General features: G+C 40.1%; 3 protein-coding genes across 6 annotated transcripts; all 3 read right to left on the bottom strand.

Moving 5' to 3' along the window:
• Positions 1 to 3,361: 3,361 nt before the first annotated feature.
• On the bottom strand, positions 3,362 to 5,006 carry LOC124297834 (major royal jelly protein 1-like). Its single transcript, XM_046749155.1, has 5 exons — positions 4,744 to 5,006; positions 4,466 to 4,638; positions 4,172 to 4,390; positions 3,668 to 4,090; positions 3,362 to 3,586 (listed from the first exon to the last, which is right to left on the bottom strand). The coding sequence occupies exons 1-5, from the start codon at positions 4,973 to 4,975 to the stop codon at positions 3,362 to 3,364; spliced, it is 1,272 nt and encodes a 423-aa protein (XP_046605111.1). The 5' UTR covers positions 4,976 to 5,006.
• Positions 5,007 to 6,609: 1,603 nt separating this feature from the next.
• On the bottom strand, positions 6,610 to 8,840 carry LOC124298089 (major royal jelly protein 1-like). 2 transcript variants are annotated; one of them, XM_046749689.1, is made up of 6 exons: positions 8,770 to 8,840; positions 8,347 to 8,566; positions 8,078 to 8,247; positions 7,785 to 8,003; positions 7,261 to 7,683; positions 6,610 to 7,163 (listed from the first exon to the last, which is right to left on the bottom strand). In XM_046749689.1, exons 2-6 carry the CDS (start codon positions 8,546 to 8,548, stop codon positions 6,891 to 6,893), a joined length of 1,287 nt encoding a protein of 428 aa, XP_046605645.1. In that variant the 5' UTR covers positions 8,549 to 8,566; positions 8,770 to 8,840; the 3' UTR covers positions 6,610 to 6,890. The 2 variants fall into 2 exon arrangements, with proteins under 2 accessions (XP_046605645.1, XP_046605644.1); XM_046749688.1 differs by having other exon boundaries at positions 8,709 to 8,814.
• Positions 8,841 to 10,876: 2,036 nt separating this feature from the next.
• LOC124297874 (major royal jelly protein 1-like) lies at positions 10,877 to 13,594 on the bottom strand. Of its 3 annotated transcripts, none has more exons than XR_006906673.1 (6): positions 13,326 to 13,594; positions 12,893 to 13,065; positions 12,601 to 12,819; positions 11,995 to 12,420; positions 11,506 to 11,833; positions 10,877 to 11,337 (listed from the first exon to the last, which is right to left on the bottom strand). XR_006906673.1 is itself a non-coding variant. In XM_046749218.1 (5 exons), exons 1-5 carry the CDS (start codon positions 13,525 to 13,527, stop codon positions 11,558 to 11,560), a joined length of 1,296 nt encoding a protein of 431 aa, XP_046605174.1. In that variant the 5' UTR covers positions 13,528 to 13,594; the 3' UTR covers positions 11,396 to 11,557. The 3 variants fall into 3 exon arrangements, 1 of the variants encoding a protein (XP_046605174.1); XR_006906674.1 differs by having other exon boundaries at positions 10,877 to 11,321; XM_046749218.1 differs by lacking the exon at positions 10,877 to 11,337 and having other exon boundaries at positions 11,396 to 11,833.
• Positions 13,595 to 14,365: the final 771 nt, after the last annotated feature.

Raw genomic sequence — 14,365 nt, 5'->3', positions numbered from 1 at the left:
TATTACACTGAGATTATACTGGTTAAGTACAGTATAAATTTAATCCTTCCACTACTTCAAAGAGCAACTCTAGCAGGATTCTAACGTTCACTTAATCGAAGTTTTGGGTGCCACGCATTATTTTCTGGAAGCGATTAGTCGTCAGCTAGAGCTCTTCTTTAGATATATGTCGTATAGATCTATTGTCACCTTGAGACTACGGGAAAATTTATGGGTCTCCTTATCTTGAGCAAATAAGAGCAAATAAGATAATCTGTGAATCAGTTTAAAATAATTCGTGTAAACGATTGGAGTGCATTTGCATGGAGGTGTAGTAGAATGATCACCTGAACTTTATGTTTACAATGAAGCACTCAGCTTTATATCAAGCTCATAAAACATGAGCTTGATATGGTTTCGAATGGATTTGATCACTTTTAAACAGATGTTATACGATTATGGTATTTCGAAACCAACAATGGTGAGGATAGCATATCATGATTGCCTGTTGTGGTAGCGCGTCCGCCGCGTGACCGCAAAATACAAGTAAACGGACCAGAAACTTTGCAGTGTAAATACAACGGCCTGTAACTTCACGAGGTGGTGATTTTCGAATAAAAACCGATGCAGGACTACTACGGCTAATTTAAGTGTAAAATCTAGATCTTTGGAGATTTTAGGCTCGGGTAACGTGGGGACAAACTGCAGCTTACTCAACAACAAAAACCAAGGAACAAGGTGCCTCTCTGGGAAAATTCTTCTGCGGTAACTTAACTGGGAAGCACAATATCGGTGTTAACGTACTGAGGTTGTCGAATATGTTTTCCAAGCTGTAGAGCAGGTCGTTGAGAGATCAGAAATGCTCTTTATAAGAAGCCAATCGGTTGAAATATAGATAGGGATCTTTAGAGGAGATTGGTGGCGAACACGCGAGTTCGAAAAGTCTATCCCTCAGGATAAAGTCTTCGGCGGTGATGCTGAAATCCGTCACTGCCTTGTTCGCTTTGAACGCGTCGTTTTCGCAATTCCTTCCGGTTCCAAATTACGGGCCCGCCGACTTGTACGTCAGTCTTTAAAACACGTAAGCCTTTAAAAATTGGATTCGTTCGATAATATGATTATTATTATTATTGTTGGAAATATTTCTGCCGATCTATTTCACAATTCATTGCATAATTGACCCAAGATTCTTTGCAAACTTGGCCTTTTGATTCAAGTACTTGCAGGATGAGCAGCACCAGGCTTTCATCATCAGAGTTCTGCGAGATATTCTTTCGGATTTCAATTTCCTGCTGCAGTTGGCAGTTTTTCAAATTGAAAGTTAAAATCTTGCCAAGCAAACGAAGTCGTCTCAAAACCTTTCCATCGTCTAGTATCCAAAGTCTGTTCCAGTCGTCGACCTACGGTAAATCACATGTAATACTTGGAGAAAAACTTAGACTAGACTAGTTGAAACTTACAGCTACTCTCCAAACACTGTGGATACCATCGCAAGCGTTCTAAACGGGATAGAGCTTTAGCAGCGGACCACCGGGTCCTTTTTTATCAGACACCGTCGATAAAGTGGCCGGAAATTTGATTGACTCGAATGTTGAAGTTTTTGCAAAGGCTCGACCATCTGCAGAGGACAGATATTGAGGACGATGGTGATTTTGAAAGATAGGATGGTACGTGAGGAGAAAGAAAGGACTGTTTTACTTCGAAAAGGAGAATCCACACTTTGGAAGAAATAATTTGTTACTGTGAAGAATCTGTGAAGAATGGTTTAAAAATTGGGAAAAGTGTTGTTGAAATCTTAATTCGAGTCTGTAAGCTTTGATATGGAATTGGCCTTATGCGTCTGCAGCTGTCTTATGACTTTCAGTAGAAATACCCGCATTTGCACATATGACAAGGAAAACTGCAGATAACTTTGCTCAGTTGTAGCTAGACTGTAGTGACAATGAGACCAAGACTCATTGTTTGCTGATTTGGCGCCTAAGCGACGTGACCTGTCTTACACTTGTTGCATGCTAGCATGACGCGACGCTACCACGGTCGGTAATATCGCATCAAAAATTATGGAAATGCATAGAAGAGAGTTCCCATTATTGCAGCTGATCTCGACCATTGCCCGGTGGCTGGTCAAAATATCCCAGTCAAGAAATCTCTCCGGACAAAATTTCCCCAATCAGATCCCCAGCATAAAATCGCACCGTACAAAATCTGTGCCGAACAAAATATCCCATGAAAAAACCCTCCTTCTGCATGAAATCTCTCCAGACAAAATTTCAGGACAAAATACCGCGGATAAGATTTCCTTTGGATAAAATCTCCCCTCGGCTGAAATCTCTCCTTCGTAAAACTCCCTGGATAATTTTCCTTGACTAACATTTCTAGGATAATAAATAATAAATAAATTGAAATAAAGTAATTAGAATAAATGTATATAACTAGTGTAAGAAAAAGCTTATGAAATTTAAATTATTTCAATACTTGGTTGACTTTTGGTGACCCGAACTTCTGTGACGTCATTATATTGGGCCCTACATTATATTGTTTATGGGAATCTTAATGCCAGACTTGATAACGATTCATATACTGTGCCGTGGATGTTGAATATTTCATAAATATTTGATACGTGTGAAATAACTTACGGATATATACTTCCTTTCAATCGATGCAACCGGTGAGTGTGACGAGAGCAGATTCAGGGTTCTTTCATGACATCAGGCTCAGCCTGGCATATCACAAGCATGTCAGTTACAGTCACGAAATAATCACAAATTACTTAAATTTCCATATTGTATTGATTGAAAACTCAGAAAGCGATGCAGTTATGCTTTATTTATTCCTACTAGTTGTCTATAATCTCATGTCTGACGTTATCTTCACACGTCAATGCAGACTGATTCTTTTACTATGAATTGGGTTATTAATAAGAATTGCCACTGAATTGCCACAGTTGAAATGTGTAGAATGATAAAATAAAATAACGCTAGATGCATGTTCGTATAGAAATGTTTCTTACAAATTCAAAGGAAATGACGAAAGTTTCAAATAACCTCGATCACCCAGGAATTACCGATGGATACTGTTAGAAATTTCTGAATTAGAGGAAATGAAATTTCTCATATTAGAGGATAATTTTTCAAACTCAATTTGATTAGTTCGACAAGTGTTTTTAGTTTCGCTGCTAAACAGGCAAGTCAAAAAACAGAGTCATGATCTTTCGTGAAAAAAGCGAGGATTTATTTTGTAAAAAAAAACATGTGATCTGTGATTGAACAGGTATTAACAGCTATGCTCGTTTGAAGGAATAATTCATCTATATATATATATATATATATATATATATATATATATATACGTCGAGTCTGACACGCGATCATGGTTATTCTGATCAGTAATTCTTATCCCGCTGACATTTAGAATTCTTGACGAGGACTTCGACTGGAGCGCTGAGGATTCTAAAGTTGATTTCACTGAAGTTTTGAGTGCCAGTGAATATTTTTTGGAAGCGGTTTGTCGAGACCCAAAGGTCCTCTTTGAGTACATCAAGGCCGCGTTTCGAAACCTTGACCCCACTGGCGAACTGCAAGGTGTCGCTGTTCTGGGCCAAGATGGCCTGAAAAAATAACTCACATTCAATATAGCAATTAAAAATTTTCACGCGAAGCGAAAATCCTATCGGGAATCCTCAACTTACAACGTGCTCGTTGTCCATCGGGTGATTCATGTTCCAGCATGCTATTGCTATTTCTGTCGTCAGTCCGAAGAACAGGATACCTTCCCGTGAAAATGCTTGTGCGGTAGCCTGACTGGGAAATTGATAGTTAGAAGTGGTGTACCTAGGAGATTTTAATCTGGATCCCAGCCCGTGTAGATCGTCAACAGCGTAGGAATATTCTCTGAGGGAGGCCAACGGCTTGAAAAATAAACGGCGGGCATGTCGCGAGTAGCGGGGTGACACCGCGAGTCCGAAAATCCCATCCGCAAGAGTAAAATTCTCCCCAGCGATGGTGAACGTCGAGGCCGTTGGGTCCGCTTTGAATACTTCGTTGTCGAGGCGCCAAATCCGCGATCCGTCCCAGATTATAAGACCCCCACCCTGTACGTCCGCTATGTAAACCTTGAAACATCATGTTTGATGGTTCAATACTTCCAGCCATAAATAGATTTAGTTTTACTCAAAAATCAGAAGACTACTGACCCATGTCCGACGACAGTAGATGTCCACTGTCTCAACGACAGGCGTAATTAGTAGCCCCAGACTCTTGTTTGTGGGATTATGCGAGAGGTAATTTGGGACGATGATTCGTTGCTGCAGTATGTCGGTTCTCAAATCAAATACCAAAAGTTGAGCTGGACACACCTGGTTACTGCCAATTTTTCCGCTATCAAGCACCCAGAGTCTATCGCATTCGTCGACCTGCGGAAAAACAGCACAAAAGATGATACAACAATGTGATATAACATCGACCAGAACTCGTTGGTCACAACTTACAGCCACTCTCCACACACTTGTGATGCCGTTACAGTTCCCAGGTATGTGCCAGGTCCAATTTGGATAGGGCTGTAATAGCGGACCACCGGGACCTTGACGCGAAGATATCGTTGAAAGGGTCGCCGGAACTGCGTCAGCATTGAATGCTGGCGTTGTGACAAAGACTCGTTGATCTATGAGTGTAGGTATGAAGATTAGTAACGAGTTTCAGGAAACGATCACGTCAATCAAAATCAATTTTCGAATTAGGCTTGTGGGCTTGCATTTCACGTCGGTACCTGGAGCCTTCTGAACGTCGATCGTGAAGATCTTCGTGTAGTTGTATCTCCCTTCGGCAATTGCCCATTGTCGATGTTCTTCGCTGTTCCAGACGTAGTCGATGTATTTCCATTGATAAACCACGTTCAATTTTGCAGCCACCGCACAATTGGCGATAGTTAGAATAAGTACGAAGCGATGCATCCTCGGAAGAAAATTTCTGGAACGTAAATAGTCCAATGAATCATACATCGGAACGTTTTTGCCTTCCTCGAAACGGTATACTACACGTTACCCCACTGATGATGTAGTGAAAATGATTCCTGCCATTATGAGTAAAAGCGAATGCAGTATTTATCATATTCAACCGTACATCATAAAGGTGGCCTTTATCAGTCGCACACTGGACAGTGACAGCCTTCTAAGGAAGGCCCGCGAGATAGGTTTTTAAACGTAATTTATGCCCGGGTGATAGGAGTTAATCTTAATTCTGAAGCAAATTTTAAACTGTTTTGCATATCAACGACTTTCGTTGTCGAGGGTGCGTGAGGAAAATGGTTCTTTGGTTAGCACAACTGATTTTAATTGCAATGACGGGCACCACGAACCGAATTCAACTGAACGCTGACGGAACGTGTTCCTGGTTTCCAGCTAATAGAACTTCTGAAAGCCATTACATCAACTTTGAAACGGTTAATTGATTATTTCATAACTCCTCGTTCCAACAAAAATGTGTCCAAAATATGAAATAGTGATATAGTGTCTGAATCAGATTTTGCCAAGGCCCTGGGCGGTCGGAGGTGAAAAACATTGTCTGAAAGATTGTCAAAATGTGTCGTAAGACTTTGAACCTTTTTCCATGGCTTGAATACTTAATCGTTTCTGATCTCAGTTCATATATTGAACTGTTGATGATAGTACCTGCAGTAATCAGGGCACAATTTTAGTGGTGCCCGGACATTGCTCGAGTGTAAATTCTTTTGAAACATTGAACGTGAAAGTTTGCAAAACAAGATCATTAATTAAACAATGCGAAAGATTGTTTCTTCGCCTGCTAATATGACATTTTGCAAGTAGACAGTAGAAATATGAACTTTTCCCTGCGGATTTGCACAACTTTTCACTTACAATCAACTCTTGCTCTTGCAATTGGATCACGTGTCGGTACGACCAGCTTGAATCTGCCACTGAACATTCTGTTGGGCCTACCTATTCATAACTGCTCTTACTTTTCACTTATTAGTCATTTTCTTACCGTTATAACATAACCGTTCGTCGTTTTGAAAATATACCGATGATTCTACTGTTCTCAGTTAGCTAAATCAGTGCAGAAATCGCTAAAGGTTACTTGCATGCTATATTTCAGGTCTTACGAGGATGATTATCGGGTGTGAATGTGAAAATTTATTTTCTGAAATCCATGTTAATACAGTTTTACAGTGATTTGCCTGGCAAAATTTTCACCAAAGCAACAGAAGAGCTCATTTTGTTGCCTCAGCATGTATTTTAATACATCCTAAATCTAGATGAATGACTAGACTCGAGTTCTTGGCGATGGGAAACAATCGAGTGACCGAATGTTGACGCAGCTGCGTCTTCGTTATTGCCTTTACTGTGACACCAGGCTTATCCTAGTGTCATTTAAGCAGCAGACCCGATTAAACGAGCCACATGTCATAGTCATCAATATCTTGACTTGAATTCAAGTTTACACATGATGAGTATGTAAACGTATGGAGTAGATTTTCGCCCAACCCGACCGTCTCAATGTCACATAGATGGCATAGCACTGACAATAAGCTAATACCTAGGATGGGAGCAGGGTCATTGATGTTCTGGTATTATTCGATTTCTTGCTTATGTTACTCAAAGTATACAACCGCAAGTTTCGTTCCAATGCTTTATTAATTGAAAAGTTAGGTAACAGTCCTTGTTTACAATGTATACAATGCACAAGGTACGAATACAAATTGTCAGTGTGAAAGCTTAATTTTACTGCTGAAAAGTTCGATGTATTCCTAGAAAAATTGCATTTAAACTCGTTCAACGAGTGACCTTCACATTAATATAAGCATCAGCACATCTTCTTGATTCGAAGTAGCAACAGTTTCAAAGAACCGCTAGACCGGAACGAACGTATATTACGGAGGAGTTGGTACAGAAAGAATTATGGACTGTAAGAGAAGAAGAACTTATCGTTAAGGTCATCGACCAACGGACGTGGCCCAGTTTGACACCTTGTGCCGTTCACGAGGGTTTTCACATTTCCTCCGAGGATGTAATAATTGTCCTCAGTGATGTCCAGGGAACCCGAGATGAACTGCTGTAAATGAATCGACGCAACCCAAACGTTGTCACCTTCAACACCGCTTTGAATCCCATTGGTAATCTTCACACCACTGACGAATTGTAAATACTCGTCACTCGTTTGCAGCGTTGCCTGAAGAAATTTATGCAGCAATAATGATGCAGTTTCACGTGGTATAGAAGTAACTTTGATCTGTAAAATCACTGTAAAATCAATCACGGTTACTTACTACGTTAGCATCAAGCAGGGGCCACTCTATATTCCAGCAGACAAGGACTGAGACGGTGGGGAAACCGGCGATTAGAATACCATCCGACGAGATATCCCTTGCAAGTTCTTGGCTGGGGGCGGTGAAGTTGGTCTTGTAATACCTGACCTCGTTCCCCGAGAAAGAGTTGTGTAGATCTTCAACGGACGCACCGTACCCAACTTCCGAAGCCATCGGCTTAAAGATTGTCGATTTTTCTCTGAAGAATCCATCAGGCAGGATCAGCATGCTGGCTACTCCGGTATTTAACGTTACATTTTTGTCATTGAGAGAAAATGTGGTGTACTCCTCTTGCGGGGCGAATAATTCGTCGTTGTCAATGCGCCATATGTCAGATCCGTTGTAGATAAGAAGACCCCATCCTTCCAGATCTCCAATGTATACCTGTAACCCACGAGTGATTCGTATGCAATCGAAACTGACTAAAAGTTGGGATTCACAAAATTTGCACCGATCCCAGTACTTTAGACTAGTGTTTAACGCACCCAAGTTTTTTCACAAGTATCCCCCTCTGTCTCGACAGCTTGTAGTTCTAATTTTCCTTTGCTTGTGTCATTGGGATTGTGGGACAATTCGTCTGGAATCTCAATGCATTCCAGCAACTCGTCTGTAGCGGGATCAAATATCAGAATACGAGCTGGCGATACTTGATCGTTTCCTATTTTTCCGGAGTCGACGATCCAAAGTCTGTTGCACTGGTCCACCTGTAGGGCGCCAATAATATGGAGTTGTGAAATAATTGCTGAATGTTGTTTTTCTACCATTGTACGATACTTACCCGAACTCTATTGACGCTAGTAATGGAGGAGCTATTTCCGTCTGTTGTATGCCAACTCCAGCTGGGATAGGGCTCCAGCAGCGGACCTCCATCACCTGACGTATTCGAAATCACGGACAAACTTGCGGGGTTATCGAAATACTTCGGAGTGGTCACCAGCACCCGACCGTCTAAGGAATTACAAAAATTTATGTGACACCGATGTCTTCAAAAGGTTGGATCGTCGGGAATACATTGACCATTAATAATGAACTATGACAGGATGATACCTGGAAGTTGTTGAACATCATTAATAGCGATTTTTGTAGCGTCGTATTGACCAGAAGCGACCGCATCTTCTTTTTGCGTGTCGTTATCCCAGACGTAATCGATGTACTTCCACGTATGCAGAACGTCCAGATCTGCCGAGCAGCGAGCAGTGCAAGCCAATATCATTGGCAATATCCACGTCGGTTGGAATAGGATTTTCATTTTGTTTGTTATTGGTATCTAATGCAGAGAACGGACAAGTTTATGATAACGATCGGACTAATGGGATTAAGCGGTCTCCGTAGTTTCGAAGTTCGTAAGCTGTTTCTTGTAAAGCGTAGTTATCTCTACACATACACCATCAACAATCAAAGTGGCTTACCCAATGTAGCTTGAGTAAGTTGTTGTTGTGAATTTTGTGAATATTGTATTAGTGAACTCACTTATTTCGAATTGAACTTTCCAGAGCTGCGTCCTTGGTGGTTCGTAGTCTATATGCCCGTTTCTACGAGAGCTTCGATTTATATAACACTTCGAATGTATAAATTAAAAAAGCATATAGGAATTGCGATGTATGTGATATGTACACAAATGGTTGGAGACACTCTATAAAGATCTCGTCGCCGTCACCTCAGCTGCTACTTCAGGAATCAAGCCCCTCTTTGAATTCTGCTCCAATGTTCTTCCTATTTTACGATACATTCCTATAATCTTATCCGCTTTGTTCATACATCGTATGGAAAGCGTTTTTTAATTAAATGTTCAGAACATACTTACAATTTCGTAAATCCTCGTAGAAAAGTGGATTAGGCCTGCTGTGGGTGTCGTTGAAAAAAAAGCGTCAGTACACCTACTGCTACGTAATGTGGAAGCCACATAGACGAATCGTTTTCTAGATTATGAAAAGATTTTTAAAACATTTATATCTTTCGTACAACAAATTTCTTCGTACTGTCAAAAGATATCAAGAAAAATGTGAATTACAGTTTACAAAGAAAAATTTCGGAACAGAATCCAGGGTGGCGGAGCTTGTGTAGTATACATATAAAATGGTTTTTATGTATACATAAGTTCGTATCAGCACATCGGTCTATATGCGCATCACAAATGTGGAGGCTCGCAAGATTTGTTATACCAAGTGTTTCTCGTTTTTGATTGAAGGCGTAATTTATGGGAAGAAATAAAGCATATCAAGATACTTTGAAAGTATGAAAAGATCGTTGCAAAGGTACTTCTTTGGTGAATTAAAAACGATGTTGAAATCAGGCAGTACTATGAGATAATTCATTCTTATTTGTATAGGATTTGTATGAAGTGAATTATGAATACAAATTACTTTTTTGGCGTTACAAAAATTCTGTTATACCAGCCTCATTATGCTTGTCTTAACTTTGAAATAGTATTTGTTTAGATTATTCCCGACTCAACCATAAAGTAAACTTTTTTAACCGGAAAAGCGGAATGAAAGTAACATATTATTCCATCTTAACGCATTTGCGGGAAATATGAAGCCATATGTCCAGCAAAACCAAATTAGCGGGAAATATGAGGCCACGTTCCTTCCTGTCTTACTCTCGTTGATCTAGACTTTTCCTTCAGTTACTCTGCCTTTCCTTCTTCCTTACCGCCATCGTTATTGTCGCTATCGTTCTTCTCGAAAACCCTCTTTCGTTTGCACTATCGTTTAACTTCTTTCCTTTCACTACAGATTACCTTTCTCTTACCTTCTCTCTTCTGTGCTACCGATAAGTTTAATTTAAATTAAATTCAGTGCTTGTGAGCCCGGGTCACAGGCTGAGGTAAAGCTTCCACTTTTGTCACATATCATTACGAAGTTGCTCATGTTCTCTGTTTTATCGTATTGTATTTGTCTTTGGTATGTAAAATTTTTTGAGTATAGGAATTTAGCATTTTGATCACCTAGCGATAACGCTCTCGTAAATTATCCCTCGTAATTTACTGTAATTAATATTCTCTGGTCAAAGCTACCGATTTTCGTAAGTTATTAATTAATCTCAATCTTTCTTATAAGTTAAACTCTATCGTAAGGTCTGTCTTAGTCTTTCGTTACTAACATCCAAGCTATCGTCACTTTTGCTAACTATCGATTTCTAATAAAGTTCTCATTCTCACAGGCTAATAATTATCGTAGCGTCCATCTTTGGAAATTAGGTGAAATCACGTCGCCTAGTAACGCATAGTCTTAAGTAGGTTTTTGCATTACATCGCTTCTCCGAACCTACGCTCAGTTCTCTCTGTTAACGGTCGTCTTTGTTCAACTGCCGTTTAACTTTATTCCATCGAAAATCTTGCGAACTATTCTTGTTGACTTATCGATTGCTGCTAATTTTTGTAATCCAGTTTGACCGACGCGAATTTGTGAACCTAATCGACTTGTTAATTTATCCTGACTTGAGCTTATTCTTTATTACTTTAATTCTTTAATTATCGTTAGCTATCTTGAATACCGCCACTCTAGTAGTTCGTGTGAGTACCTGAGCCTAGCCAGCCATACAACGGGTTCTCTAATTACTAATATCGTATCGCATATTTATTTCGAAATCGATGTTGAAGCGTTTGGCGCCCAAAAGATATCGTTTTATTCTTGTTCATTGAATTCAGAGTAATTAGAGAATCGCACCAAAGTGTCAACGGTGAGTCCTCAGCTGATGGTATAACAAATTAGCGTTACAACGTATACCTATAAAGTCTATAAATATCCTAACATATCACATGTATACTGAGTGAGTCCCGTTTTTCAAGTCAACAATGTGTCCAGAGTTGATAATAAGTCGAGAACAAACTTTTTTATGTAACACAGGAATAAAAGTCAATTATTCCCTTCTTGCACGATGTACTGCGATCGGTATTTTATTGATCCAAGACTTATATGAAGCCGTGAAGTCCATAAAAATATTAATCCACTCGGTAGCGATGTTTCTATGCGACCCCAAACGATAAACCCTCGCAAATCCAACGTGTTCGTCTGTAATATCTTGGAAAATTCGATTCTATGAAGTAAATTCTTTTTTGTATTTTAGGCGTAAACAATCTTGTACAATAATGAAGTATGATTGTTGAAAAACTTTATTTTCTGACATTTTAATACAACTGAAGAACGAATATACCCGAGTTTGTGTAGCTACCGAAGTAGTCTAAGAATGCGAAATATTCCTTACCAAGAATTTAGTTTCGCACGCTACGCGCCACGCTAATACGGTCGGTGACAGTTTATACAGATACAGTTTTCAGGTAAAGAAAATTTATATCAAGTATACTATCCAAAACTTCGTGATCCTCCGGTTCGCATACAGTGTCTTTGACAAGGGCAGCGACGTCGGCCGTTATCATTCTGAAGTTTATCTCGTCGAAATTCATCGTGCCCAATACGTACTTCTGGAATCTATTCGTCAATACCCAGACTGTCTCGATGTCACTACCGTCTTCTATTATGGGCTTGACGCTGGAAATATACTGCAAGGTAGTTTCACTCTGCTCCAGAACACCCTGAAATCATCCGCAACCATACATCAGAGCTGCAGATCTGAAAGTTATTCTAAACCACGGCGTGTAATCGCGTTAAAAGTTCGAAATCATAGGAAATTTTTGAAACAACTAATTAAATTGTGCGGACAAATTTTATCGGAGAAATGCGGCATTGTACGTACGACGTAGTCGTTATCCAGAGGATTCTGTAGATTCCAACACACCAATTCCGTTTCATCAGTGAATCCAGTGATGACGATACCTCCGTATTTTGTAAAAACCTTTCCAACTTCATGACTCGATGCTGTCCAATTGCTAACGTAGTATGTGACGTTACTTCCCGAGTACTGGGTATTATGCATGTCTTCCAAAGAAGCCGCGTACGTCTTAAAGGCAGATAAGGCCTTAAACATCAAATATTTCTCCTTCAGAAATCCATCGAGAGTTAACAAAAAGCCGGAAGGTCCAATGCCCATGGTGAAATTTTCTCCAGCAATGCTAAATTGCGAGCCAGCTTCGGACGGGAGGAAAATCTCATCGTTTAATCGCCACGCCTTCTCTCCGTTGAAAATCACCAAGCCGTAGCTCGATACATCGCCAATGTATACCTGTAAGTGTACAATAACCGTTGATTTTCCACTATATAAATCATCAATTTAGCCAAAGTGAAATACGAATAATACGTCGTTATATTCAGTCCAAGACCAACGTCGTTTCACCGTAATTCCAGATGCTGTAAACGATGTCTAGAACGGAACGAATCGTAATTGAAACTGTAGTCGACTAACCCAGTAATCGTCGCAAGCGTTAGCAGAGCATTCTACGACTTGTATTTCGAGTATTCCCGTGTCGTTGTTCCAGGGACCGCGCAGTAAATCGCTCGAGAATTCAAAGCTCTCCAGCAGCTCGTCGGTCGTCGAGTTGAAGGCGAGAATCTTGGCCGGGCATATCAGTTCGTTGCCGATTGTACCAGAGTCCACTATCCAAATTCTGCCGCAGTCATCGATCTGTGACAAATTAAATATCACGTGTAAAGATGTGTACCGAATATTCTTACCAGCCACCTTTCAATATACTTGCAACTGCTCTGTTGACGCTCGTGATCCCCGAACAGTCTCCCGATGACTTATTGTGCCAGCTCCAATCTGGGTACGGAGCCAGCAATGGACCACCGTCGCCGGTTGCGTCCGAAATCGTCGATAGAGTCGCCGGGTTATTGTAGAATTTCGGAGTTGTTACCATTCGTCGGCCATCTAAGCATGTAGACACAAGTGAATTAGACTCTGTGATAGGTCTGAACTGATTTCTTACCAACAGAATATTATAAGATATGGACAAAGAAATTTAAAAATTTTATAATTTTTAGTGCGGTCGGTTGTGCCATGACCACCCAATTCATGTTCAAATTTGCCATATTCCTATTGTGAATCGACGACGATGAGTAGAGCTGCGGCATCGAAGCAGTCAGTAACGATTTACTACGAACGACAGTTAATCATTACGAGAGGTGTACCTGGCAGTGGCTGTTGGTCAAACATCAAGATTCTCGAGTGGTTGTAAACACCCTGTTCGATGGCATCTTGTTTTTGATCCGTACTTTGCCATACATAGTCAACGTATTTCCATTCGTAAATAACGTCCAGTGCAGTCGCAGATAAGCCAGTGCAGGCCAATATAATCGGCAGTAGCCAATTAATTCGGAAAAAAATTGTCATCCCGAAAGTCTCACGGTAAATTTCCAGGAAATACTGTTGAGTGAAAAAAATTTATTTTTCAACTCTTTTATTTCTTATTAACAGTAACTTCTTGCTACTGTTGCAACAGATATTTGAATGATTCTATAGACAGTTCTTCAAAATATTTACAACACCCAGGTCAGAGTTACGTAAAAATATAAATAGTGCAGCCTTGGCAAGATTATCGAAATAAATTTCGGCAATGAAAAGTTTTTACCTACGTCTCGTAAATACTGCACTCACCAATTGAGTAGATCACGCAATATCCTGGACTAAGATAAGTTGAATTTACCCGAGAGCGCGAGTTTTTATACCTTGAAAAAGTCATGATTCACCTCGAATTTAATCCCCAGCTACATTTTGTGTATTCAATGCTCTTCACCTGCAAATGAGCAAATATGGATGAGACAAAAAACGAGAAAGTACAGGCGACAAGGTTACATAAAAATAATTGAGAAAAAGAATGATACATTGGGAATAGGTAAACATTAGTATCCACCAATGAGGACCGTGGAAATCACGAGTGGTAGGTGAGAATGGGGTTTGATCATTTGGAAGTTTATCGCCAGCTGGAGAAAGAAATGAATCGGACTGTCCCCACTAGAAACTCCCAATCGAGAGAACACGCTTTCGCACGACTCCGTTTTGTCAGAACTTAAGCGTATATAAACGCTAATATTCGAAAAACTCGTATCCGATTCATTTGTCAGAAACCGGACTTTGATAATATTTTTTTAAAATTAACCAACTTGTAACATAATTGAACGCCGGATCTAAGGTGAATCCTTGAGTCTATTTACCCCAGACTAACGATAAA

The sequence above is a fragment of the Neodiprion virginianus genome, chromosome 2 (assembly GCF_021901495.1).
Source record: "Neodiprion virginianus isolate iyNeoVirg1 chromosome 2, iyNeoVirg1.1, whole genome shotgun sequence".
In the NCBI taxonomy this organism is placed as follows: domain Eukaryota; kingdom Metazoa; phylum Arthropoda; class Insecta; order Hymenoptera; family Diprionidae; genus Neodiprion; species Neodiprion virginianus.
The sequence above is the reverse complement of the archived record's forward strand: the minus strand, read 5'-3'. Positions and strand labels throughout refer to the sequence as shown.